Source organism: Staurois parvus, unplaced genomic scaffold, assembly GCF_062004578.1.
Source record: "Staurois parvus isolate SC_StPar_1 unplaced genomic scaffold, SC_StPar_1.0 ptg000006l, whole genome shotgun sequence".
NCBI classification, from domain to species: Eukaryota; Metazoa; Chordata; class Amphibia; order Anura; family Ranidae; genus Staurois; species Staurois parvus.
The window spans coordinates 12,570,956-12,598,774 of record NW_028317802.1 but is presented as its reverse complement, the minus strand read 5'-3'; the positions used below and the strand labels follow the sequence as shown (position 1 = coordinate 12,598,774).

The 27,819-nt window shown below is 44.8% G+C and overlaps 1 protein-coding gene across 1 annotated transcript in view; it reads left to right on the top strand.

The window, feature by feature from the left end:
• The window catches only part of IK (IK cytokine), a 56,255-nt gene that overhangs the window by 14,210 nt on the left and 14,226 nt on the right, over nucleotides 1-27,819 (top strand). Inside the window, exons 10-18 of the mRNA XM_089661244.1 lie at nucleotides 2,487-2,595; nucleotides 4,897-4,936; nucleotides 5,252-5,495; nucleotides 7,092-7,110; nucleotides 10,023-10,099; nucleotides 15,195-15,274; nucleotides 18,887-18,944; nucleotides 26,541-26,629; nucleotides 27,366-27,474. Coding sequence (XP_089517370.1) covers nucleotides 2,487-2,595; nucleotides 4,897-4,936; nucleotides 5,252-5,495; nucleotides 7,092-7,110; nucleotides 10,023-10,099; nucleotides 15,195-15,274; nucleotides 18,887-18,944; nucleotides 26,541-26,629; nucleotides 27,366-27,474 — 825 coding nt within the window. The remainder of the gene's footprint in view (nucleotides 1-2,486; nucleotides 2,596-4,896; nucleotides 4,937-5,251; nucleotides 5,496-7,091; nucleotides 7,111-10,022; nucleotides 10,100-15,194; nucleotides 15,275-18,886; nucleotides 18,945-26,540; nucleotides 26,630-27,365; nucleotides 27,475-27,819) is intronic.

The following is a 27,819-nucleotide window of genomic DNA, read 5'->3' as shown; positions in this document are numbered from 1 at the left end:
ATGAGCATGTTTGAAATTAAAGTAAATGTCTGCACATTGTCTAGGGCAGATAAAGCTGTTTTACACTTTTAAAATATTGCAATAAAAAATGCCTTGTCATTTTCTACATTTTACACTAAAATGCTAAAATGGCAGATTGATGGGCCAGCTATCTAGCTATATATTGACTCCATTTAGTTGACTGAACCTTTAATAGATCATCTCTTTTGCATGCTTATGAAATGGGATGATGACTCTACTACACAATGATTTAAAATCTGTGCAGTTCTGAACTGGCAAATGAAACAAAGGCCATTTCTTACAGCTAGCCTACACACAGTCAACGTGGTTAAAGTGAACCAGTGCTTTACCTACACAGGGTAAAGCAACAGATTTACTTCAGTGCAGGCTTCTTCAGCAGCATGTGTCAACATTCCTTTTGCTCCCTTGTCACTCTCTTTACTTTGTCACAGGCTCTTCCATACCCTGAAGCCCTGGGTATTGCTTTTGGCCCCTGGCACTGAATGAAGTGGAAGGAGAGTGAAGGATATGTATGTGTCATTGGAAAAATTAGTGTTCGTTTTTAAAAGTGCAAAATGTAACTATTCATTGACAGTATTCACAGTTGGGATTAATTTTAAGCGATTTGCTGCTTATAGGATGATGGGCAGCAAGTAGTTGAATTTCTCCATAATGGGGAGATTAAATCATCACACTAGGCAGTTTACTAGCTATAGTACAGTCAGGTCCATAAATATTGGGACATCGACACAATTCTAACATTTTTGGCTCTATACACCACCACAATGGATTTGAAATGAAACAAACAAGATGTGCTTTAACTGCAGACTGTCCGCTTTAATTTGACGACATTTACATCCAAATCAGGTGAACTATGTAGGAATTACAACAGTTTGCATATATGCCTCCCACTTGTTAAGGGACCAAAAGTAATGGGACAGTTGGTTTCTCAGCTGTTTCATAGCCAGGTGTGTGTTATTCCCTCATTATCCCAATTACAATGAGCAGATAAAAGATCCAGAGTTCATTTCAAGTGTGCTATTTAGAATCTGTTGTCAAGATGAGATCCAAAGAGCTGTCACTATCAGTGAAGCAAGCTATCATTAGGCTGAAAAAACAAAACCAACCCATCAGAAAGATAGCAAAAACATTAGGCGTGGCCAAGACAACTGTTTGGAACATCCTTAAAAAGAAGGAACGCACCGGTGAGCTCAGCAACACAAAAAGAACCGGAAGACCACGGAAAACAACTGTGGTGGATGACCGAAGAATTCTTTCCCTGGTGAAGAAAACACCCTTCACAACAGTTGGCCAGATCAAGAACACTCTCCAGGAGGTAGGTGTATGTGTGTCAAAGTAAACAATCAAGAGAAGACTTCACCAGAGTGAATACAGAGGGTTCACCACAAGATGTAAACCATTGGTGAGCCTCAAAAACAGGAAGGCCAGATTAGAGTTTGCCAAACGACATCTAAAAAAGCCTTCACAGTTCTGGAACAACATCCTATGGGCAGATGAGACCGAGATCAACTTGTACCAGAGTGATGGGAAGAGAAGAGTATGGAGAAGGAAAGGAACTGCTCATGATCCTAAGCATACCACCTCATCAGTGAAGCATGGTGGTGGTAGTGTCATGGCGTGGGCATGTATGGCTGCCAATGGAACTGGTTCTCTTGTATTTATTGATGATGTGACTGCTGACAAAAGCAGCAGGATGAATTCTGAAGTGTTTCGGGCAATATTATCTGCTCATATTCAGCCAAATGCTTCACAACTCATTGGACGCCGCTCCACAGTGCAGATGGACAATGACCCAAAGCATACTGCCAAAGCAACCAAAGAGTTTTTTAAGGGAAAGAAGTGGAATGTTATGCAATGGCCAAGTCAGTCACCTGACCTGAATCCGATTGAGCATGCATTTCACTTGCTGAAGAAAAACTGAAGGGAAAATGCCCCAAGAACAAGCAGGAACTGAAGACAGTTGCAGTAGAGGCCTGGCAGAGCATCACCAGGGATGAAACCCAGCATCTAGTGATGTCTATGCATTCCAGACTTCAGGCTGTAATTGACTGCAAAGGATTTGCAACCAAGTATTAAAAGTGAAAGTTTGATTTCTGATTATTATTCTGTCCCATTTTGGAAGGCACTTATGCAAACTGTTGTAATTCCTACACCGTTCACCTGATTTGGATGTAAATACCCTCAAATTTAAGCCCACAGTCTGCAGTTAAAGCACATCTTGTTCATTTCATTTCAAATCCATTGTGGTGGTGTATAGAGCCAAAAATGTTAGAATTGTGTAGATGTCCCAATATTTATGGACCTGACTGTATATAACCCATAGAAAGGATGGCCTAGGTTCACCTGTTGTAAAGCTGGTGTGATGTCCAAAAGAGACCAAGGGATACTCTGTATTCTGTGGTTGCTTTATACTTGTCTAACAGTATGAATTGAAGATTTTTTTACAGTGATTCTCATTTTTTCAGGCTCAAACAACTCTCACAACAAATGACATAGTCATCAGCAAATTGACTCAGATCTTGTCTTACCTGAGGCAAGGAACACGTAACAAGAAACTGAAGAAGAAGGACAAAGGTAGTTACTTGTTAACTGTAAATAGCAGCCTTACTGTAAGTTTCCATAGTCTCCTCATTCACTGATGCGTATCAGCTATTTTGTTCCCTTTATTTCAAATTACTGTTTACATATTTTACATCCTTAAAATATACACATTTGCAGGAAATAAATTGTATTTGACTAGGGTTCCGTTGACATCTCAGTGTATCAGATTCATGTGATTTTGCCATCAATTCCGGAATGCACGTTTGGGTGCTTTTCATTGTTAAAGCATTGTAAACAATTTTTTTTATTTTAAATAATAAACATGTTATACTTGCCCCAAACCTGCTCTTTTGGTGTCCCCCACCGGTGTGTTCAGCTCGGTGTGTTCACCTCCTTCTTTTCTTTGTCCACCACCATAGGAAGCCACCTCCTTTGGGGACGCACCTGCAGGCACATTCCCAAGCTGGGCTGTGTACATACATAGACACACACACACACAGCATGGCTCAACCCTTCCCCTCACTCCCTCCTCACAGGATTTAACAGCAGCAGGAGCCAATGGATTCCATTGCTGCCTTTATGTTCTGTGAGTAGAGAGAGAGGAGGACGTTGCTGCAGATGGGCACACCTCTGGATCAAGATAGGATGGTATACAGGGAATGCATTAAGGTAAAAATGTATTGCCTTTACAACTACTTTAATGGCACCCCAGACGTGCTAAAGAAACCAGCACAAAGGCGTTATTCAAAAACATGCTATAATTGGCTAAAAACAAAACCAAAAAAAGAGTACAAGAGCTACATGTTGCATCAAAAACACACAAAATACGCTACATGTCTTTCAGATGTGAATGCAGCCTAAAAAAGTTAAGTTTATGACTACAGTGGTAACCAGTACAACCTGTAATTAAACAAGCACAATCGGTGCTCAAGTCCACAGTGAATAATCCACAGAGTTCACAAAGCAGATGGATGGGTGGCTAGAAAGGTGGATGAGAGAAATGCACCTGTCCAGCAGCTCTTAGCCAATGGATCTGGGTAATCCCTCACAAGCATACAAAGGAAACAGCAGTGTGTTGTTAAAAATAACACTTTAATTCCATTTCTCACTTAACATCTGAAAGACCTGTAGACTGCTCCAGGTGTCAGAGTGGTGGTGCCAGAGCACAGCAATCTAGATGGACTGATAGGGCTGCAGGGCACAATCAAGGACCCACTGCAAGATGATAGATTGGAGGCGTCTCTCCTCTCACTCATGGCACTAGCAGGAAGGCAGACGGGAACATGACAGGCTGTAAGGGGGGGGGGGGGCGGCTGCAACTTGTTTCGGAGGCCCTGCCTCCTTTTTCAAGCTGCTATTAAAGTGTTGTTTTTAACCATGCACTAATGGTGCCCCACTCTGTTTCCTTTGTAAGTTTATGACTACAGACAGTACAAAGGATAAACTGCAGTTACTCCAATATGTTGCTACAAAAGGCTGCAGGGACACACAATGATGTAGAAGCCAGCAAGTTAAACCAGAAAGTGCCAGGCACAGAACATCCTTGCTGCGGGTGTAGCTCTGCAAGAAAGCAAAGATTAGAGACCTGTATTAAATATTTTTTTAACTGTCAGAAACAATAAAAATTAGTAAATACAGTAAGATTCTACTGTATAGAGTGAGTGTATATTTATTTCAGGTGCTTATATAGCGCCATCACTTTACGCAGCACTTTACATATATATTGTACATTCACATCAGTCCCTAACCCTCAAGGGACGTACAATCTAAGATCCCTAGCTTTCATTCATACATACACATACTAGGGCCAATTTAGACAGGATCCAATTAACCTACCAGCATGTCTTTTGAGTGTGCGTGGAAACCGGAGTACCCGGAGGAAACCCACGCAGGCACAGGGAGAACATGCAAACTCCAGGCAGGTGGTTGGGATTCAAACCAACAGCCCTAATGCATTTAACCAGAAAATGTTTTAGAATGAAAGTAGTTATATTTTCATGGACAATGTTTAAAAAAACGCCATAAGTTGTCAGATGTAAAGAGCTAATGATGCAGCCTCAAGCCAAATTTTCCATTTATACCCTTCTGCAATCTCCCCCCACGATGACCCCAAGGGATGTCTCTTTTTAAGGAATTTCTCCTTATCAGTAATAAAAACCTGATGGATGTTCTTTCCCTTTTCAAAATATGTGGAAAATAATATATAATATAAATGTTTTATGTCAAAAAATGGTTGCAGTGGCAATTATCAGGCAATGACAACCACTATCATCTAGCTTTTCATCACAGAAACAACCAAACTGATCAAAGGATTTTACATTTTAATATTTGCAGGCAAACTGGATGAAAAGAAGCCTCCAGAGGCAGATATGAAGTAAGTTGTTATGCCTTATGTATCATTTATCCATGAGCTGCTTATTACTGCCTTTTCTGAAATAGAATAATATCTTTATGTATAAATGGACCAGTCATGTACAAAGAAAGTGAAAAAAAGTTGCAACAACCAGAACCTTCCTTCTGATTTTTGTACATTTTAGAAAATGAAAGGAATATATGGTTACTCTGAGCAACAAGAAACCGCTTCCAGGCGTGTTTTAATACAGAGTATTGTTGATTAGGTTTCAGAAGAAGCCTGCCAGTCTGTGAGTTTACAGAGGATTTTAATTTTTTTTTTTTTTCTCTCTTGCAGCATCTTTGACGATATTGGAGACTATGTTCCAACCACAGCTAAAGCACCTCGTGAGAAGGAGAGAGAAAAACACAAGGAGAAGGAGCGAGATAGAGAAAGAGAACGTCCACGGGAAAGAGAGAGGGAACGAGATCATGAAAGGGAAAGAGAGAGAGACAGGGACAGGCCACGGGATAGAGAAAGGGACAGGGATGAGGACAAGAGGAGGCACAGCTATTTTGAGAAACCAAAGGCTGATGATGAGGTAAGTGCTATATTCTCTACATTTTGTATAATGCTGTTCATTTTCAACCACCGTTTATAGTTGACAAAAAATCACTTCTGTAGTGCAACAAAGGTAGACAAATAGTTTCTATGCTCCTTGAACATGTTGTCCTATGTCAGCGGTCTCCAAACTTTCTAAAGAAAGGGCCGGTTTACTGTCCTTCGGGCTTTAGGTGCCGAACTGTGGCCAGTTGCAGTAGAAAACACCCCGGCGTCACTGGGAGTAAACAATGCCGCATCAATGGTTTTAGTGGGAGGAATAGTGCCCCACTGTTTTTATCTGGTGCCCTATATGTGTCGGAGGAATGGTGCCCCATCATTGGGTCTATGAGAGGAATGGGATCCTGTCATTGGGTCTGTGGGAGGAATGGGGCCCTGTCATTGGGTCTGTGGGAGGAATGGGGCCCCGTCAGTGGGTCTGTGGGAGGAATGGGGCCCCGTCAGTGGGTCTGTGGGAGGATTGGGGCCCCGTCATTGGGTCTGTGGGAGGATTGGGGCCCCGTCATTGGGTCTGTGGGAGGATTGGGGCCCCGTCATTGGGTCTGTGGGAGGATTGGGGCCCCGTCATTGGGTCTGTGGGAGGCGTGGGGCCCCGTCATTGGGTCTGTGGGAGGCGTGGGGCCCCGTCATTGGGTCTGTGGGAGGCGTGGGGCCCCGTCATTGGGTCTGTGGGAGGCGTGGGGCCCCGTCATTGGGTCTGTGGGAGGCGTGGGGCCCCGTCATTGGGTCTGTGGGAGGCGTGGGGCCCCGTCATTGGGTCTGTGGGAGGCGTGGGGCCCCGTCATTGGGTCTGTGGGAGGCGTGGGGCCCCGTCATTGGGTCTGTGGGAGGCGTGGGGCCCCGTCATTGGGTCTGTGGGAGGCGTGGGGCCCCGTCATTGGGTCTGTGGGAGGCGTGGGGCCCCGTCATTGGGTCTGTGGGAGGCGTGGGGCCCCGTCATTGGGTCTGTGGGAGGCGTGGGGCCCCGTCATTGGGTCTGTGGGAGGCGTGGGGCCCCGTCATTGGGTCTGTGGGAGGCGTGGGGCCCCGTCATTGGGTCTGTGGGAGGCGTGGGGCCCCGTCATTGGGTCTGTGGGAGGCGTGGGGCCCCGTCATTGGGTCTGTGGGAGGCGTGGGGCCCCGTCATTGGGTCTGTGGGAGGCGTGGGGCCCCGTCATTGGGTCTGTGGGAGGCGTGGGGCCCCGTCATTGGGTCTGTGGGAGGCGTGGGGCCCCGTCATTGGGTCTGTGGGAGGCGTGGGGCCCCGTCATTGGGTCTGTGGGAGGCGTGGGGCCCCGTCATTGGGTCTGTGGGAGGAGTGGGGCCCCGTCATTGGGTCTGTGGGAGGAGTGGGGCCCCGTCATTGGGTCTGTGGCAGGAATGGGGCCCCGTCCTGGGGTCTGTGGGAGGAATGGGACCCCGTCATTGACATCTGTGGATGAAATGGTGTCCCAGGGGCCGATTTAAATGCAAATAAACGGTCTCAGCTTACTCTTGTGCCGCAGTTTGGAGACCACTGTTCTATGTGATGGTTGTTTGTCAAATTGGAAGTTTTCAAAAAATTTATTTATTTTAACTTTTATTTAATTTCTTTCAGGCTATTGATGCCGAAAAAGGTAATTTTTTTTTTCTTCAAGTGTCCTAAAGTATTCTGTTTTAAAGCATGTATAATTGCTACTTTTTTACATTTCTTTTAATGCATAATGAGAATCCTCTATTTTAGGATCGCTTTATCTTTCTGATCACAAAATACTTTTCTCTGGTTTGATTTTCTCGTTTGCTTGTGATGCATGTGCACCCCGATATGTTCTGGTGTGTGTATGTATGTATGTATAGGCATACCTCGGTTTACGAATTTAATTCGTTCTGCAGGACTTTTCATATAGCGAAAAATTCGTAAACCGAAACACTGTGTTCCATAGGAATGCATTGAAAACCAATTAATCCGTTCCGGAGGTCAGAAAAATGTAAATGCTACTAAAATATCACATGAGTTATTTTATCAAATCATGCGGTATTTTAGTAGTGACAACCATGCGTTAATGTTTCAGCTGTCAGCGGGGTTCCCCACTGACAGCTGAATGTAAAAGAAAGAATTACTGGCAATTAAAAAAATTATTGGCATGGGATTCCCCCCTCCCATCCATACCAAGCCCGTTCGGAACTCCCACGCCAAAATTAAAAAAAAAAAAAAAAAAAAAAAAATGGCATGGGGCTCCCCCCAAAATCCATACCAGACCCCTATCCAAGCATGCAGTCCGGCAGGTCAGAAAAGGGGGGGGACTAGCGAGCGCCCCCCCCCTCCCCTTCCCCTCCTGAGCCATAGCAACAACATGGGGGGGTGATTTGGAGCAGGGGGGCTGCCCCCCATGTAAATGAGTATGGGGTACATGGTCCTGCTACTCATTCAGAAAAAAACAAAAAGTGTAGTGTGAAAAAAGACAGGACATGGTCTTTGACAAGTCCTTTATTAAAAGTAAAGACTAAAAGAATTTCCCCTGCAGTAGATCCAACGTCAATCACGATGTCCGCCACCGACCCGAAAAAAGAATTAAAAAAAAAAAAAAAAAAAAAGCTACGCTTCCGACGATGGCTCCTGGCCGTCTGCCTCTGAGCTGGCTTGACAGTTCTTTAATATGGAAGGGGCGGGCCACCCAGTGACATCACACGTGTGGCCCCACCTCCTTGTGACATTGACCCAGTATGCCCCGGTTGATGATGCCACAAGGAGGTGGGGCCACATGCATGATGTCACTGGGTGCCCCTCCTCCTTACATATTTAAGAACTGTCAAGCCAGCGGAACAGGCAGAGGGCCAGGAGGCAGCGTCAGGAGCATAGCCTTTTTTTTCCTTCTTTCTTCGGGTAGCGGCGAATATCGTGATCGATGCTGGATCTACTTCTGGGGACATTCTGTTATTTTTCTTCGTTTAATAAAGGACATGTCAAAGACCGTCTCCTGTCTTTTTTTTTCGCACTACACTTTTTTTTTTTTTTTGCTTGTGGATGGGTAACGGTACCATGTACCTTTTTGTACTCATTCACGTGGTGGGGGGGGGGCGTGATCTGGGGGCTAAAGGGGGCTTCCAGATTCCGATAAGCCCCCTGCCTGCAGACCCCCTCAACCACAGGCCAGAGTTGTGGGGAAGAGTCCCTTGTCCCAATCAACATGGGGACAAGGTACTTTAGGGGGCCCCAAAGCACCCCCCCATGTTGAGGGCATGTGGCCTGGTTTGTTTCTGGGGGGGGGGGGTCCCTTGCTCGCTTGCTCTCGCCCCCTCCACCCTCCTTACCTGACCTGCCAGGCTGCATGCTCAGATAAGAGTTTGGTATGGATCTTGGGGTGGACCTCCATGCCATTTTTTTTTTTTTTTAATTTAGACATGAGGGTTCCCCTCCAAACCAATACCAGACCCGAAGGGCTTGATATGAATGGAGGGGGGGACCTCACGACGTTGATTTATTGTGGTGCTGGTTTTTAAATGTAATTAACACTTTTTTTTTTTTTCTTAGCTCAGAGAGTCAGCTGTCATTTTCCCCCCAGCTACAAGAAAGAAAGTTTCCTGTTAGTTTATTTTCCAAGTTAAAAGAAACAATATTTCATTTAACTCCAGGAAAAGTGACAGATAATTCTGTGAGCTATAGTGAAGAGAAAAAAAAGCCAGCAATTGCATTTAAAAAGCAGTACCGACATACACTTCATATTGCAAAACAAATCCATAAACTAAGGCATTATTTTCAATTGATTTTCATTCGTAAACCAAATATTACGTTAACTGAGGCGTTCGTAAACCGAGGTACACCTCCTATGTATGAAAAGTGTAGATATCTTCATTATGGGATGGGAAATATTCATTTTCACTGCGCCCAGCATATGTTAAAGACTCTTGAAATCCTACCACTGCACTGAAATATAGACCTTCTGAAAAACCCAGTGCTTTCCAATATGGACGTTAAGCTCTTGGCACCGGCCGAATGCAAATGTGCGGCCTCCCGGCATCTGGGCCTAGACGCCAAGTGGCCGCACATTTGCGTTCTATTAAAAAAAACCATGTGCTGAGAGCGCGCACCCTGCGCGCTCCCAGCACACATGTCCGGTACTCACGGAAAGGTCCCGATCTCCTATTTGGATTGGAACCTTTCCTGATCGTGACCGCGTGTCACGGCAGTCACATGACCCTAAACACCGCCCTGCCTCCCGGCTTCTGAAACCCTTAAAGGCGCCGGCACCAAAGGGTTAAAGAAAGTTGAAAGAAAATAAAAAAATGCTGTGAATATATGATATTCGATGGTTTCGGAATAGGGATGGTGAATTCAGCATTGTACAAGTTTAAGCAAATGTTAGAGGAGGAAGCGGTGAGTGCATTGTAGAAAAAATAGTAAACTCAAAAAATCTTGTCAATCTGTCTTTCTTGCGCAGATCTTTTATGTGATTTTATCCTTTTCACGCTTTCATGTCTTTGAATACTATTGATCATGGTTGCAAATCAGTTTGTCTGTGAGATTAGATTCTGTATATTCTTTTCCTAGGTCCAGGATCCACAAAGGACTTGCTGAAATCGATCAATGATAACTTTGCTGGAACACAAGGATGGGATGGAATGGAATATCCTTTTTCTCAATACATATGTTTTCAGAGCTACACACTAAAGCAACATTTAAAAGACAAAAATTGGTTGGGAATGGATTGGGGAGATGTTGTAAAATGTTCATTTATTATTTAGTTTTTTAAAGAAACCTGCAAAAAATTGCACATGCGATCAATGGATCAGGCTTTCAACTGGAACAGTGGCAGAAGGGACTTGTAGTTCATTCATTCACAGATCACTGTAAATAAATGATATGGTTCTGAAAGCAGAGCACTGTGCAGTTGTGCTGATTTCACATTGTGGTGCGGGGGTAGAAGAACCCCCACCTGCTGTCATTGGGAAGGGGGGGGGGGTAGTGTAACATGTTCAAAAGGTGAACTTATTTAACCACTTGCCCTCCTGTGGATTTACCCCCCTTCCTGACCAGGTAATTTTTTTTGTTACGGAGCTGCATTCCTGTAACTGACAATTGCGCAGTCATGCAATGCTGCACCCAAATTAAATTTACGTCCATTTTTTTTTTTTACCCACGAATTGAGCTTTTTTTCGGAGGTATTTGATCGCCTGTGCAGTTTTTTTTTAATTTTTGCGCTATAAAAAAAGCCTGACAATTTTGAGAAAAAAAAACAATAATTTTGACTTTTTGCTATTAAATATATCCAGTAAAAAAATTTAAAAATCAAATTTCATCATAAATTTAGGCCAAAATGTATTCTGCGACATGTCTTTGCTAAAAAAAAATCCCAATACGTGTAAATTAATTGTGTTTTTTTTTTTATACTAATAATGGCGGCGATCAGCGACTTATGGCGGGACTGCGGCAGACATTCTGACGCTGGGGTGGAACTGGCTTGGTGTCACTGACATCCCCAGTGACACCAATACAGTGATCAGTGCAACAAAAAAAAAGCACTGTACTAATGAGACTGGGGAGGAAGGGGTTAACAATTTGAGGCAATCAAAGGGTTAACTGTGTGACGGGAGTGTGACTGTGTGACTCCTCCCTATTGGTGTTTGCTGGCAATCACTGGGCACTGGCGGGTAATCACCGGCCGGGACCAGGTGACTGACTCCCGGGGCTGCGATCGGCCGCGCAGGTAGGGTGGTCACATGCCTCGCACGCTCCCCCTACCCGGAAATGCAAAATCACACATGTATATATACGTATTTTGCGCAGCGGGTCCGCTCTGCCACAGTAAACGTACTGTGGGCGGGCGTTAAGCAGTTAAAAGAAGTACGGGGCCCCGTCCAATTTCAGTTGGGTGCAGCATTGCATGATCTTGCAATTGTTAAAGTACCGCAGCGCTGTAATGCAAACCGCTTCTGTAACTGCTTTGTGACCGCCCTATAGCAGAAATACTGCTACAGGGCGGCACGGGTGCGCAAAATCACGTGTGTGTGTGTGTGTGTTTCCCGCTCCCGTAGTCCCAGATAGCGTCAGATTGCCCGTCAGTACACCAGTAATCATATGTAACTCCTTCATTACCAGGAACACGCTCATGCACAATAAACCTCCATTGCTAGTATTGTGTCTAAACTGATCAATATCTTCGATCATATCAGCACCATACCAGCGTTCACATTAGTATAGTATCCCCAAAAGTGCAGCGTTAGCAGGATCAGCTCCGGCACCTGCGTTTAGCCCCTACACTTACCCCCTCTCCTTCTCCCCCAGCAAGTGCACTGTCAGTAGGTCACTGTCACTTGATACATTGCACACAAAACCGCAGTGTTCGCATTCCCATTCACTATCCAACCCGGTATTCAGGTGGATTCACTCACTTCAAATTCACCCACTTCAAAATACTCACCATGCCTCTTTTTAAATTTCTTGGGGTTTCTACTTTACAAAAAGGGGTCATTTGGGGGGAGGGGGGGTTTGGTGCTATCCTGGCATTTCAGGGCCTCCGAAACTGTGATAGGTAGTGGGGGAGTGAAATTAGGTAGTTAGGCACCTTCAGGCTTTCAAAGTGGTCATTGGATTTCAGGCTTCTGTATGTGGCTAGGCTCCCAAAAAGTCTAACACGTGGAATCCCCATACTCGGAAGAAGTAGCTGAATGTATTTTGGGGTGTAATTCCACATATACCCATGGCATGTGTGAGAAACATATAATTTAAATGACAACTTTGTTTAAAAAAAAAAAAAAAAAAATTTCCCAAAAATTGTGGAAAAACAATAAATCTTCCATGGGCTCAATATAACTTTCAGCAGATAGCTTAGGGTGTCTACTTTCCGAAAAGGGTTCATTTGGGGGTGTTTGTACTGTTCTGGTATTTTAGCACCTCAAGAAACAAACAAGTAAAAGCTGTGTAAATTCCATTATCTATACCAGTGGTTCTTAACCTGGGTTCGATCGAACCCCAGGGGTTCGGTGAGTCAGTCTCGGGGGTTCGGCGGAGGTGACCCACACCCGACTCATATGATTTGTGATGACATGCCCCGCTTGTCCATCATTGGCTGCAGGTGGTCACGCAACATCGCTTAGCCCAGTGGTCGGCAAGCCGCGGCTCTTGTGTGCCGGGCGCCCGCTCCCCTTCCTCCTCTCGGGCGGCAGGGACTCAAATGCAATGATTGGCCAGTCTCGCTGCCACTCACATCCTGATTGCCAGTGATTGGCTGTCAGGATGTGTGTAGGCGGGGCAGCGTGACGAACGTGAGAGGAGCTAGGCTCCTCTCACAGTCCGCCCTGAAGACCGGAACGGCGCGGGAATACAGCGAGAGGAACGCGTGGAGCAAAGGTAAGTGAATTGACACAGGGGGGACTTGGGGACTTAATATGGGGGATGAATTAATATGGGGAATGAATTACTATAGGGGGGATGAATTACTATATGGGGGATGAATTATTATATGGGGGATGTATTACTATATGGGGGATGTATTACTATATGGGGGATGAATTACTATATGGGGGATGAATTACTATATGGGGGATGTATTACTATGGGGGATGAATTACTATATGGGGGATGAATTATTATATGGGGGATGAATTATTATATGGGGGATGAATTACTATATGGGGGATGTATTACTATATGGGGGATGTATTACTATATGGGGGATGTATTACTATATGGGGGATGTATTACTATATGGGGGATGAATTACTATATGGGGGATGAATTACTATATGGGGAAGGAATTACTATATGGGGAAGGAATTACTATAGGGGGGATGAATTACTATATGGGGGGATGAATTACTATATGGGGGATGAATTACTATATGGGGGATGAATTACTATATGGCGGATGAATTACTATATGGGGGATGAATTACTATATGGGGGATGAATTACTATATGGGGGATGAATTACTATGGGGGATGAATTTTCATACCGTTTGTTACAACATATCTTTGCGAGCAATCCTTTTCGAGGATGCTGGACATAAAGACGAAGAAAAGGAACAGACTTTGTTGCGAAAATGACATGAGAGTGGCACTTGCCAAGGTAATGCCGCGCATTTCTGAACTGGCCTCTGAAAGACAACAGCAGAAGTCACACTGATTTGCGGTAAATATTAATTATTTTGTTTTTGTGTGAAAATCATGTTTTAATGGTTTTGTTCTTTGTTCTTAATGGTTTTGTTCATTTTGTGCACCTATGTATAAATATATACCTATGTTTTGAATTTTAAAAATCATATTTTATTTTTCCAATTAAGAAGGGTTCGGTGAATGCGCATATGAAACTGGTGGGGTTCAGTACCTCCAAAAAGGTTAAGAACCACTGATCTATACCATAGTTTGTAGACGCTATAACTTTCACACAAAAAACAATCAATATGCACTTATTGGGATTTATTTAATCAAAAACATGTAGCAAAATACATTTTGACCTAAACTTATGATGAAATTTTCGGGTTTTTTTGGATATTTTTTATGCCAGAAATGAGAAAATGTAATTTTTTTGTTTTTTTTTTCAAAAAGGTTTGTTTATAGCGCCAAAAATAAAAAGCGCACAGGTGATCTAGTACCACCAAAAGAAAGCTCTATTTGTGTGAAAAAAGGACATAAATTTCATTTATGTACCATATTGCATGACTGCGCAATTGTCAGTTAAATTAGTGCAGCGCTGTATAGCAAAAAATAATGGCGTAAATTGCAGTATCTATACCATAGTTTTGTAGACACTATAACTTTCACACAAATCAATATACACGTATTGGGATTTTTTTTACCAAAAACATGTAGCAGAATACATTTTAGCCTAAATTTATGAATAACTTTGAGTTTACTATATATTTTTTATAGCAGAAAGTAAAAAATATCGTTTTTCTTCAAAATTGTCGGTCTTTTTTTGTTCATAGAGCGGAAAATAAAAAGCGCACAGGTGATCAAATACCACCGAAAGAAAGCTCTATTTCTGTGAAAAAAAGAGCGTAAATTTTGTTTGGGTGGAGCATTGCATGACCGTACAATTATCAGTTGAAATAGTGTAGCGCTGAATAGCAAAAAGAGGCCTGGTCATTAAGGGGGGTAAATCCTCAGGATGGCAAGTGGTTAAATTGTGACAGACGGTGCAGGGAGAAGATTCCCCACCTGCTGTCATCAGAGAGGGGGATTGAGCAGAGAAGATGCAGGAGCTGGAACATGTTACATATTCCACAATAAAAAAAAAAGTAATTTTTTCCTTTTACTTGTTCAGAGATGTATGTAGGCAACCATGACACCTTCTCCTAAGAAACCACTAAAACATAATTAATACAGTTTTTTTAGATATGCTGTGTGAATGGTACCACAAACACATTGCAGAGTTTTGTGGAATTAAGAAGGAAATGTCACTGCACTGATGTGCATGCCACTCTTATCTTTGTCTAAAATATTCCAGAGTTAGCTTGGCACCCTGTGCTGCTGCTCCTCTCTGTCTGAGTCCTGGTGTGTAGGGGAAGTTAATATATTTATGCAGTTTTATTTATGCACTTTTATTTGCAAGCTGAATTTAAAATACATGTAATGACTAACTTGAGTACTAACTTTATGGAATAGATGTAATTTTTTTAAGAAGTCGTCAATTTGCTATAGCATATTATGAGTTGCAATAACATTTTTTGATGGGTAAAGTGAAAGAACGTTTTACAAAAAAGTCCTTAACAGCTGAAAACAGTAAAGAAACATGAAGATAAGAAGCAGGTTGGGGATTTCTTTGGCATGTGGAATAGCTATGCAGAGTGTTATCCTGCAACGTAAGTACTACCTATTTCATCATAGGATCCTGGTGATTTGGTAAATGTTACTGTAATTCATCACAGAAATAAATTTTTATGCTGCACAGACAACATATACAATGTTTGCTGGCTATAAAATGGTCTGTAGATATTTAGACTTCTAACATGGGATGTCCTCTAATAAAACCACTTGCCTGCTGGGCACTTATACCCCCTTCCTGCCCAGGCCAATTTTTAGCTTTCAGCACTGTCACACTTTGACAATTGCACGTTCGTGCAACACTGTACCCATATGAAATTTTTTTTCGCCACTGGGTGTTTTATTTTTTGCACTATAAACAAAAAAAGAGCAAAAAAAAAAAGTTTTTTTTCTATTATAAAATATTGCAAACAGGTAATTTTTTCTCCTTCACTGAAGGGCGTTGATGAGGCTGCACTGATAAGCACTGATAGGCGGCATTGATGAGGTGGTACGGATAGGTAGCTCTGATATGGAGCAATGCTGGGCACTGACTGGTGGCACTGCTGGGCACTTATGGGCGGCGCTGGTGGGTGGCACTGCTGGGCACTGATCATCAGTGCCCTGATGATTGGTGCCGATCTGTCCTCTGACAATTGCCTGTTATCGGCAGTAATGTTCTCACGCTGTGACAGCATGAGGAAAGTGCAGCCAATAACCGGCACTGCATTTACCGGTGATCTGCTGTGTCATTGGACACAGCTGATTACAAGGTAGAAAGCCGCTCTGGTTGGCCTTTTACTACATCACGTGATCAGCTGTGTCTGTAGGACACAGCGATCACGGAGATTGCCGGGTGAGCGCACCCGGCGGCGGGCAGGAGGGTGTGTTCTGGGAGGATGTCATATGACGCCGTCCCAGGACTAGACAACCACGCTGTAGCCGTCATTCAGCCATAGCGCAGTTGGAAAGTGGTTGAGAATGAAAATCTTTCCTTGTTGGAATCACATCTCAACTGGATCCACATCATCCTTTCTTTCAGACACTTAAAGTGATTGTAAATGCTTACCTTGTAAAACAACCCATTCAGTTTAAAATAGAAATTAAAGGCAAAACAATTGTGTTATAGATATAAGAAACAAAACATTTTTCCCTTTTTTATAAGTGATCACATTAACTATGTACTCAGCTGCAGCAGGAGCTAGGGGAGGAGAAACAGCAGACACTGGGGTGTGCCAAGACAAATCTGATCATCGAAGGAGAGCACAGTGTGTTCCCAGCACAACTAGATAACTGACCGCGGTATGTTCTCCTGCTTGGTGTGTTCAGTTTTTAATAGGAAAGCAGAACGACTGTCAGGAACACCAGAGATTTCACACAAAGGAAGCAATACAAAGAGAACAGGATACTTTTTGTACAAGTACATGGTACAGTAGGCACACATCACAGGGGTGTGGAAATTTAAAAAAAATAACTACTTGTCCAAGGGTCTGGTTCGGGGTCCCAATCTACTTGTCCTGATAAAGAAAATAATAATTTTAACTAAAAGTGTGTTTAAATCTGAGGTGCTTTTAGGAACATATGGCGCTTTTAAAGATGAAAAGGGCTTTTTGGCGACTTCAACTTTTAATATTTTTAACATTGTGTTTTTTATCTCCTCTTCCCCTCCCTGCCTGCACCCGGGGACTAGCAGGGAGGGGAAGAGCTTGCAGTGTAATGAGCACCAATTGGGTGCTCATCAGGAAAGGGGGATATCGGGCTTTTTAACGCTCAGCAGAAGTGCATCTGCTGAGCAAGTAAATGCGGCGCCAGCCCCAATGACGGAAAAAAGAAACAAAAAAAAAAAAACTTTATTTCTTCAGGTTACCTTTGCACAGGGAAGTACTTGGGTGTTCAGTACAAGCACATGCTGAGCAGCTAAACCAACCTCCAGTGTCTGCTCTGTTAAAGGATACGTTCAGCTTTAAAAAAATAAATGCAAATCTTTTGCAGGTAAAAAAGTGTGCATTCACTTTTTTTTTTTACTATTACTAGAAAGCATTGCATCAGCGATTAGCAGATTGTGGGGGTAATGCAGGACTCCTGCAGTCTGTCATTGTATTCTGTCTGCTTGTTCATAATACGGGCAGGCAGTTTCACACTGACAGATTCAATGATCTACCAGAGCTCTCAACAGCGCAGTGGTATTGCTATAAGCAATCAAATTGTGTAAAATAAATAAATGAATACTGATCACTTCCCCAAAGTAGTACAATGTTACTACGGTAACATTATACTACTTTGGTCATAGTGCAATATGAAAAAAAAAAATCTTTAAAGAGAAAAAATGTAGTAAATTATTATTTATTTATTTTTTTCGTACTGTCACCAGTCAGTGTCCCTGATCACCGCCACACCAGTTATATGCTGATGCTGTACTGCACTGGTGACAGTATGTAAAAAAAAATAATAATTTTTTTTAATTCATTTTTAAAAAAATTATGACAAAAAAATTACAACTTCAAAAAACTCGCCATGCCTCTTATAAAATAAGTGGGACTGTCTACTTACAAAAAGGGGTCATTTGGGGGATATCTGTTCTGTTTTGACATCTTTGGGCCTCAAGAAATTAGATTGGCTGCAAGTACTTCAGGATTGATCAATTTTCAGATATATCCCATAGTTTGTGAACTCTATAACTTTCCCACAGACTAAATAAATACTGATTTAGGTTATTTTCACCAAAGAAATGTAGCAGAATACATCTCGGCCTAAATTTATGAAGAACAATTATTTATTTGCAAACTTTTATAACAGAAACAAAGAAAAAGTTTTTGTTTTTTAAATTTTCGGTCTTTTTTTGTTATTTTAGCAAACACTAAAAACCCCAGTGGTGATTAAATACCACCAAAAGAAAGCTCTAGTTGTGTGAACAAAATGATAAAATTTTAGTTTGGGTACAGTGTTGCATGACCGCAATTGCCATTCAAAATGTGAAAGCGCTGAAACCTGAAAATTGGCCTGGCCGGGAAAGGGGTAAAAGTGCCTGGTATTGAAGTGGTTAATGAAACCTTACAAGTTTCCCCTGTGCTCCTCTGAATGTAATGCAGTGCAGATTGCACTGCATTACATTCTTTCCTGGTCTCGGTGGCCTCCCCTGTTAGTGGGGACCTGGAAGTGACGTCATACAGGTCACTTTCCGGGTCAGGAACAAGAAGGGGAAGAGAGCAGACGTGTGTGGTGGAGGGTTAGGTTTACATATTCTACATTTAAAACAAAAGCTGCAGAGTATTGTTATGTGTAAGCCTATGATGCCATTTATTGGCTTGCTCAGTAGATTGAAAATATAGGGAGGGATTTATCAAAACTGGAGAACTGAGAATCTGGTGCAGCTGTGCATGGTGGCCAATCAGCTTCTTACTTCATGTTGTTCATTTAAGCTTTGGTAATAAAACCTGGAAACTGATTGGTTTCTATGCAGAGCTGCACCAGATCTTGCATTCTCCTGTATTAGTAAATCTCCCCCATAGTCTTTAGAAATAGATCTATCATATGTCATCTAGTTTACAACAACCTGTTGCTTTTCAAAATAACCTGTCGCGTGCTAAGTTTCTGAAGGTAGTTTTGCTTCTGAGTTCATGTTCTTTTATATAAAATGATTAACAACATGCTTCAATTTTGTATCTCCTCAGCATGGATGATATGGCAGTTGACAGTGATGAAGAAGTGGATTACAGTAAAATGGATCAGGTGTGTTTTAACTGCTTTGTGTTCGCTAGCGGGCACATGAAGCTGAAATATTCCATAGCTTGCTGTCTAGTGGACTGCCCATAGGAAAAGGTGAAGGTGGCTAGCATTCGATGCTTGTTGCATTATTGCTGTTGCATGATAATTTACCAAATGCATCATAGTTGCTGGAGATAAATAACAAGCCAGTGAGTGCTATAATGTCCAAACTTCTGTTTAAATGCAAAGGGTCATTGTGTGTTTTGATGCACTAAAATTTCTTTCCTTTTGGTTATGTTAAATATATCTAAACCCCGGGTTGGCAACCCGTGGACCGCAATCTAATAGTCAAACGCAGCCAGGTGACTGGTAGATTTGCTCGGTTTGACGACCTTCTGTCATGTGGATGGATGATGAGCATGGATGAAGATGCATGGAAAGCTGAGGAACTACTTCCAGGCACCATGCTGGATGTGGAGGGACCAGGACCACCAAGGCAGCAGTTTTGTAGAAGCCTCAGCCAGCTGCATGAGCTGATTCCTGGTCTAAAGTTCCAGCAGGATGGTCAGGCGGAGTGATACCAATAGCTCTTTTCCCTTATCCCTGATAGCTGTGGGATCCACAACAGTAGCAGTGGTGCAAGGGCAGTGTCTTATACTTGGCAACAAGACACCGTAGCATTTATATGCACAATAGCATCTATATGAGCGTAATAGCATAAAGATGCTATTGTGCCCATATAGATGCACAACAGCATCTATATCAGGTGTCGGCAACCCATCGTTTGTAATCTATCCGTCGATCATGTGCAGGTGACAGGTAGATCAGCAATCCTGCTTTGTCGGCCCCCCAAACTGCTTCTCCCACATTGCAGAGCGGCGCAGGGAGGAACTACCTTGTATGCTGCGCTGAACACAGCCAGCCCTTCTCTCACATCCAGCAAACACAAATGCTCCTGCACTTGGGAATGGACTCGATGCAGGCTACAACCACATTAGGAATGTCCTGGAACATGCACACCTTGCTGCCCTCAAATGGACCGGGAAAATCCAAATATACTGAATGAGGAAAGAACAAACAGAGGGCGCACAGGCCTAGTGCATTACCATAAAAAATGTTTAATAAAAAATAAAGTATGTGTTGTACTCGTGTTTGAGTACAACACATACTTTATTTTTTAATAAACTTTTTTTATGGTAATGCACTAGGCCTGTGCGCCCTCTGTTTGTTCTTTCTTCTTCTCTCACATCCACCCCAGGCACCTATGTGTGACATCACATGGTATGGATGAGGGAGGATAGCTGGCTGGGGTCAGCACGCCAGGAGAAAGAAGAGTCTTGTGTCACTAGCTCTTCCCTTCTCTGCCAGCGCTTCTCTTCTCTTTGAGGAAAGGTTCTACTCTTCTTTGAGCCCCTGTACACACAATACTGCTCTACTGACTGACTTCTTCCTCTGCCCTACTAACTGTCACTATCCACAGCCCTACTGACTGTCACCATCCACAGCCCTACTGACTCACCATCCACTGCCCTGCTGACTGGCCTTATCCACTGCCCTGCTGACTGATCTTATCCACTGCCCTGTGGACTGGCCTTATCCACTGCCCTACTGACTGTCACCATCCTCTGCCCTACTGACTGTCACTATCCTCTGCGCTACTGGCTATTACCATCCTCTGCGCTGCTGACTGTAACCATCCTCTGCTCTACTGACTGTCACCATCCTCTGCCCTACTGACTGTCACCATCCTCTGCCCTACTGACTGTCACCATCCTCTGCCCTGCTGACTGTCACCATCCTCTGCCCTGCTGACTGTCACCATCCTCTGCCCTGCTGACTGTCACCATCCTCTGCCCTGCTGCCTGTCACCATCCTCTGCCCTGCTGCCTGTCACCATCCTCTGCCCTGCTGCCTGTCACCATCCTCTGCCCTGCTGCCTGTCACCATCCTCTGCCCTGCTGCCTGTCACCATCCTCTGCCCTGCTGCCTGTCACCATCCTCTGCCCTGCTGCCTGTCACCATCCTCTGCCCTGCTGCCTGTCACCATCCTCTGCCCTGCTGCCTGTCACCATCCTCTGCCCTGCTGCCTGTCACCATCCTCTGCCCTGCTGCCTGTCACCATCCTCTGCCCTGCTGCCTGTCACCATCCTCTGCCCTGCTGCCTGTCACCATCCTCTGCCCTGCTGCCTGTCACCATCCTCTGCCCTGCTGCCTGTCACCATCCTCTGCCCTGCTGCCTGTCACCATCCTCTGCCCTGCTGCCTGTCACCATCCTCTGCCCTGCTGCCTGTCACCATCCTCTGCCCTGCTGCCTGTCACCATCCTCTGCCCTGCTGCCTGTCACCATCCTCTGCCCTGCTGCCTGTCACCATCCTCTGCCCTGCTGCCTGTCACCATCCTCTGCCCTGCTGACTGTCACCATCCTCTGCCCTGCTGACTGTCACCATCCTCTGCCCTGCTGACTGTCACCATCCTCTGCCCTGCTGACTCTCAGCATCCTCTGCCCTGCTGACTCTCAGCATCCTCTGCCCTACTAACTGTCAGCATCCACTGCCCTACTAACTGTCAGCATCCACTGCCCTACTAACTGTCAGCATCCACTGCCCTATTGACTGAACTTATCCTCTGCACTACTGACTGTCACCGTTCCCTGCCCTACTAACTGTCACCATCCTCTGCCTTACTGTCAGCATCCACTGCCTTACTAACTGTCTGCATCCACTGCCTTACTAACTGTCTGCATCCACTGCCTTACTAACTGTCTGCATCCACTGCCTTACTAACTGTCTGCATCCACTGCCTTACTAACTGTCTGCATCCACTGCCTTACTAACTGTCTGCATCCACTGCCTTACTAACTGTCAGCATCCACTGCCTTACTAACTGTCAGCATCCACTGCCTTACTAACTGTCAGCATCCACTGCCTTACTAACTGTCAGCATCCACTGCCCTACTGACTGTCACCATCGTCTGCACTACTGACTGTCACCATCGTCTGCACTACTAATTGTCACCATCCACTGCCCTACTAACTGACCTTATCTACAGCCCTACTAACTGTCACCATCCTCTGCCCTACTAACTGTCACCATCCTCTGCGCTACTGTCAACATCCACTGCCTTACTGACTGACCTTATCCTCTGCCTTTCTGTCTGTCACCATCCTCTGCCTTTCTGTCTGTCACCATCCTCTGCCCTTCTAACTGTCACCATCCTCTGCCCTTCTAACTGTCACCATCCTCTGCCCTTCTAACTGTCGCCATCCTCTGCCCTTCTAACTGTCGCCATCCTCTGCCCTTCTAACTGTCGCCATCCTCTGCCCTTCTAACTGTCGCCATCCTCTGCCCTTCTAACTGTCGCCATCCTCTGCCCTTCTAACTGTCGCCATCCTCTGCCCTTCTAACTGTCGCCATCCTCTGCCCTTCTAACTGTCGCCATCCTCTGCCCTTCTAACTGTCGCCATCCTCTGCCCTTCTAACTGTCGCCATCCTCTGCCCTTCTAACTGTCGCCATCCTCTGCCCTTCTAACTGTCGCCATCCTCTGCCCTACTGACTGCCGCCATCCTCTGCCCTACTGACTGACCTTATCCTCTGCACTATTGTGTTTCATCATCGTCTGCACTACTAATTGTCACCATCAACTGCCCTTCTAACTGTCACCATCCTCTGCCCTTCTAACTGTCACCATCCTCTGCCCTTCTAACTGTCACCATCCTCTGCCCTTCTAACTGTCACCATCCTCTGCCCTACTAACTGTCACCATCCTCTGCCCTTCTAACTGTCACCATCCTCTGCCCTTCTAACTGTCACCATCCTCTGCCCTTCTAACTGTCACCATCCTCTGCCCTTCTAACTGTAACCATCCTCTGCCCTTCTAACTGTCTCCATCCTCTGCCCTTCTAACTGTCACCATCCTCTGCCCTTCTAACTGTCACCATCCTCTGCCCTTCTAACTGTCACCATCCTCTGCCCTTCTAACTGTCACCAACCTCTGCCCTACTAACTGTCACCATCCTCTGCCCTACTAACTGTCACCATCCTCTGCCCTACTAACTGTCACCATCCTCTGCCCTACTAACTGTCACCATCCTCTGCCCTACTAACTGTCACCATCCTCTGCCCTACTAACTGTCACCATCCTCTGCCCTACTAACTGTCACCATCCTCTGCCCTACTAACTGTCACCATCCTCTGCCCTACTAACTGTCACCATCCTCTGCCCTACTAACTGTCACCATCCTCTGCCCTACTAACTGTCACCATCCTCTGCCCTACTAACTGTCACCATCCTCTGCCCTACTAACTGTCACCATCCTCTGCCCTACTAACTGTCACCATCCTCTGCCCTACTAACTGTCACCATCCTCTGCCCTACTAACTGTCACCATCCTCTGCCCTACTAACTGACCTTATCTACAGCCCTACTAACTGTCGCCATCCTCTGCCCTTCTAACTGTCACCATCCTCTGCCCTTCTAACTGTCACCATCCTCTGCCCTTCTAACTGTCACCATCCTCTGCCCTTCTAACTGTCACCATCCTCTGCCCTTCTAACTGTCACCATCCTCTGCCCTTCTAACTGTCACCATCCTCTGCCCTACTGACTGACCTTATCCTCTGCACTATTGCGTTTCATCATCGTCTGCACTATTGCGTTTCATCATCGTCTGCACTACTAATTGTCACCATCCACTGCCCTACTAACTGACCTTATCTACAGCCCTACTAACTGTCACCATCTTCTGCCCTACTGACTGACCTTATCCTCTGCACTATTGCGTTTCATCATCGTCTGCACTACTAATTGTCACCATCAACTGCCCTACTAACTGACCTTATCTACAGCCCTACTAACTGTCACTATCTTCTGCCCTTCTAACTGTCACCATCCTCTGCTCTTCTAACTGTCACCATCCTTGCTGCTCTTCTAACTGTCACCATCCTCTGCCCTTCTAACTGTCACCATCCTCTGCCCTATGACCTTATTCTCTGCACTATTGCGTTTCATCATCATCTGCACTACTAATTGTCACCATCCACTGCCCTACTTACTGACCTTATCTACAGCCCTACTAACTGTCACCATCCTCTGCCCTACTGACTGACCTTATCCTCTGCATTATTGCGTTTCATCATCGTCTGCAGTACTAATTGTCACCATCAACTGCCCTACTAACTGACCTTATCTACAGCCCTACTAACTGTCACCATCTTCTGCCCTTCTAACTGTCACTATCCTCTGCCCTACTAACTGTCGCCATCCTCTGCCCTACTAACTGTCGCCATCCTCTGCCCTTCTAACTGTCGCCATCCTCTGCCCTTCTAACTGTCGCCATCCTCTGCCCTTCTAACTGTCGCCATCCTCTGCCCTTCTAACTGTCGCCATCCTCTGCCCTTCTAACTGTCGCCATCCTCTGCCCTTCTAACTGTCGCCATCCTCTGCCCTTCTAACTGTCGCCATCCTCTGCCCTTCTAACTGTCGCCATCCTCTGCCCTTCTAACTGTCGCCATCCTCTGCCCTTCTAACTGTCGCCATCCTCTGCCCTTCTAACTGTCGCCATCCTCTGCCCTTCTAACTGTCGCCATCCTCTGCCCTTCTAACTGTCGCCATCCTCTGCCCTTCTAACTGTCGCCATCCTCTGCCCTTCTAACTGTCGCCATCCTCTGCCCTTCTAACTGTCGCCATCCTCTGCCCTTCTAACTGTCGCCATCCTCTGCCCTTCTAACTGTCGCCATCCTCTGCCCTTCTAACTGTCGCCATCCTCTGCCCTTCTAACTGTCGCCATCCTCTGCCCTTCTAACTGTCGCCATCCTCTGCCCTTCTAACTGTCGCCATCCTCTGCCCTTCTAACTGTCGCCATCCTCTGCCCTTCTAACTGTCGCCATCCTCTGCCCTTCTAACTGTCGCCATCCTCTGCCCTTCTAACTGTCGCCATTCTCTGTCCTACTAACTGTCACCATCCTCTGCCCTACTGACTGACCTTATCCTCTGCACTATTGCGTTTCATCATCGTCTGCACTACTAATTGTCACCATCCACTGCCCTACTTACTGACCTTATCTACAGCCCTACTAACTGTCACCATCCTCAGCCCTACTAACTGTCACCATCTTCTGCCCTACTGACTGACCTTATCCTCTGCACTATTGCGTTTCATCATCGTCTGCACTACTAATTGTCACCATCAACTGCCCTACTAACTGACCTTATCTACAGCCCTACTAACTGTCACCATCTTCTGCCCTTCTAACTGTCACCATCCTCTGCTCTTCTAACTGTCACCATCCTCTGCTCTTCTAACTGTCACCATCCTCTGCCCTTCTAACTGTCACCATCCTCTGCCCTATGACCTTATTCTCTGCACTATTGCGTTTCATCATCATCTGCACTACTAATTGTCACCATCCACTGCCCTACTTACTGACCTTATCTACAGCCCTACTAACTGTCACCATCCTCTGCCCTACTAACTGTCACCATCCTCTGCCCTACTGACTGACCTTATCCTCTGCATTATTGCGTTTCATCATCGTCTGCAGTACTAATTGTCACCATCAACTGCCCTACTAACTGACCTTATCTACAGCCCTACTAACTGTCACCATCTTCTGCCCTTCTAACTGTCACTATCCTCTGCCCTACTAACTGTCACCATCCTCTGCCCTTCTAACTGTCGCCATCCTCTGCCCTTCTAACTGTCGCCATCCTCTGCCCTTCTAACTGTCGCCATCCTCTGCCCTTCTAACTGTCGCCATCCTCTGCCCTTCTAACTGTCGCCATCCTCTGCCCTTCTAACTGTCGCCATCCTCTGCCCTTCTAACTGTCGCCATCCTCTGCCCTTCTAACTGTCGCCATCCTCTGCCCTTCTAACTGTCGCCATCCTCTGCCCTTCTAACTGTCGCCATCCTCTGCCCTTCTAACTGTCGCCATCCTCTGCCCTTCTAACTGTCGCCATCCTCTGCCCTTCTAACTGTCGCCATCCTCTGCCCTTCTAACTGTCGCCATCCTCTGCCCTTCTAACTGTCGCCATCCTCTGCCCTTCTAACTGTCGCCATCCTCTGCCCTTCTAACTGTCGCCATCCTTTGCCCTACTGACTGACCTTATCCTCTGCACTATTGCGTTTCATCATCATCTGCACTACTAATTGTCACCATCCACTGCCCTACTAACTGACCTTATCTACAGCCCTACTAACTGTCACCATCTTCTGCCCTTCTAACTGTCACCATCTTCTGCCCTTCTAACTGTCACCATCTTCTGCCCTTCTAACTGTCACCATCCTCTGCCGTACTGACTGTCCCCATCCTCCCTAAGTTTTAAGGCTAAGTTTATATTTTTACAGTGACATTAGTTTTATTATACATTTTCCTTGTGTCGTCTTTACTATTTAGTTAGGCCTTGCTAGTTAATTAGAAAAAAAGAAAAAGCCAGTCGAACCCCAGTGATCTTTGTTCTCTTTGATGTTGTTCCGGTAGCTCCACCTCTCAAAGGTTGCCTACCCCTGATCTAAACTTTGTGGAAAGTCTATCTGTTCAATTTTTTTTAATATTGTGTTGGATACAATGGTGCATATGATATGACACTGTACTCAAACTCTATCATTATATCCTTGGTTCAGGGTAATAAGAAGGGTCCTTTGGGACGGTGGGACTTTGATACACAAGAAGAATACAGTGAATATATGAACAACAAAGAAGCTCTTCCCAAGTAAGTATATAAGTTTTAAAACTGTGAATGCATTATAGAACTGGACTCAGGTTTTTGTCACTTTGCAAGCTGCAGGGCTTGTGAATGAACTACAAGGGCACTCATCAAAGCTCTCACAGTTCATTCAAAACAACAAGCTGTCTGCCACGGTGGCAGATGGGACTTGTAGTTCTCTCATTCACAGATTCTTGTTTTTAAATTGTGACAACTATGCGTGGAGAGGATCCCCCACCCACTGTCACTGGGGCAATTTGGGGGTTGAGCATGACATGTGCTAGAGCACGTTACACTCTAAATATGGGTGTAATGTTTAACATTCTCCAGAAGTGTAAACTTCTCCTTTAAACTAGCCAAATGCTACAGAGCTATCCAACATGTCTGAACTAGAGGTCATATGACAGGTTTCTGTGTCCTGATCTATCTAGTGGACTGCTCATAGGAAAATATATATAACCCCATTAAGCAGGCAAAATTGGAAAGGTAAGGAAAGACTGAGCTTGGCCTGTTTGCATTATTGCTAAAATACAGTATATTGGTTGCATTGCTGTCTCTGGCTTTAATACTTTCAGAATCCGTGACCTGGAGCATGTATGCAGTGGGCAACTCAAAATGAAATCAGAGTTTCTGTCCCAGTATATGGCCTTGAAGGGGAATATCACTGAATAGTTGAGGAGAGAGTTGGTACTATGGTTTGCTGTAGTCACCGATTTTACATTTTGCACATTATTTTACACAGAGCTGCTTTTCAGTATGGTATTAAAATGTCAGAGGGGCGTAAAACACGAAGATTCAAGGAGACTAATGAGAAAGCAGAACTTGACAGACAGTGGAAAAAGATCAGTGCGGTAAGACTAATGCTGCTTCTAATTCTGAATGCTTGTGCTTATTCGTGTTGTAAAAACACAGACATACTATTGCACACAAATACACTGCAAGCAGAATTCATATTGATTTTATTTGTAGCTAATTCAAATCTGCTTTCTAGAGGACTATGCGTTTAAAGTCTTTATAAAAGCTCAAATTTTAATTTTTTTTTTTCTAATAACAAACATGTCATACTGACCTGCTCTGTGCAACGGTTTTGCACACAGCAGCTCTGATCCTCCTCCTCTTAGGTCCCCTACTGGTGCTCCTGGCTCCAGTGGCTCTCACTGCTGTCTCTGAGCCAGTGAGGAGGGAGAGAGCAGAGA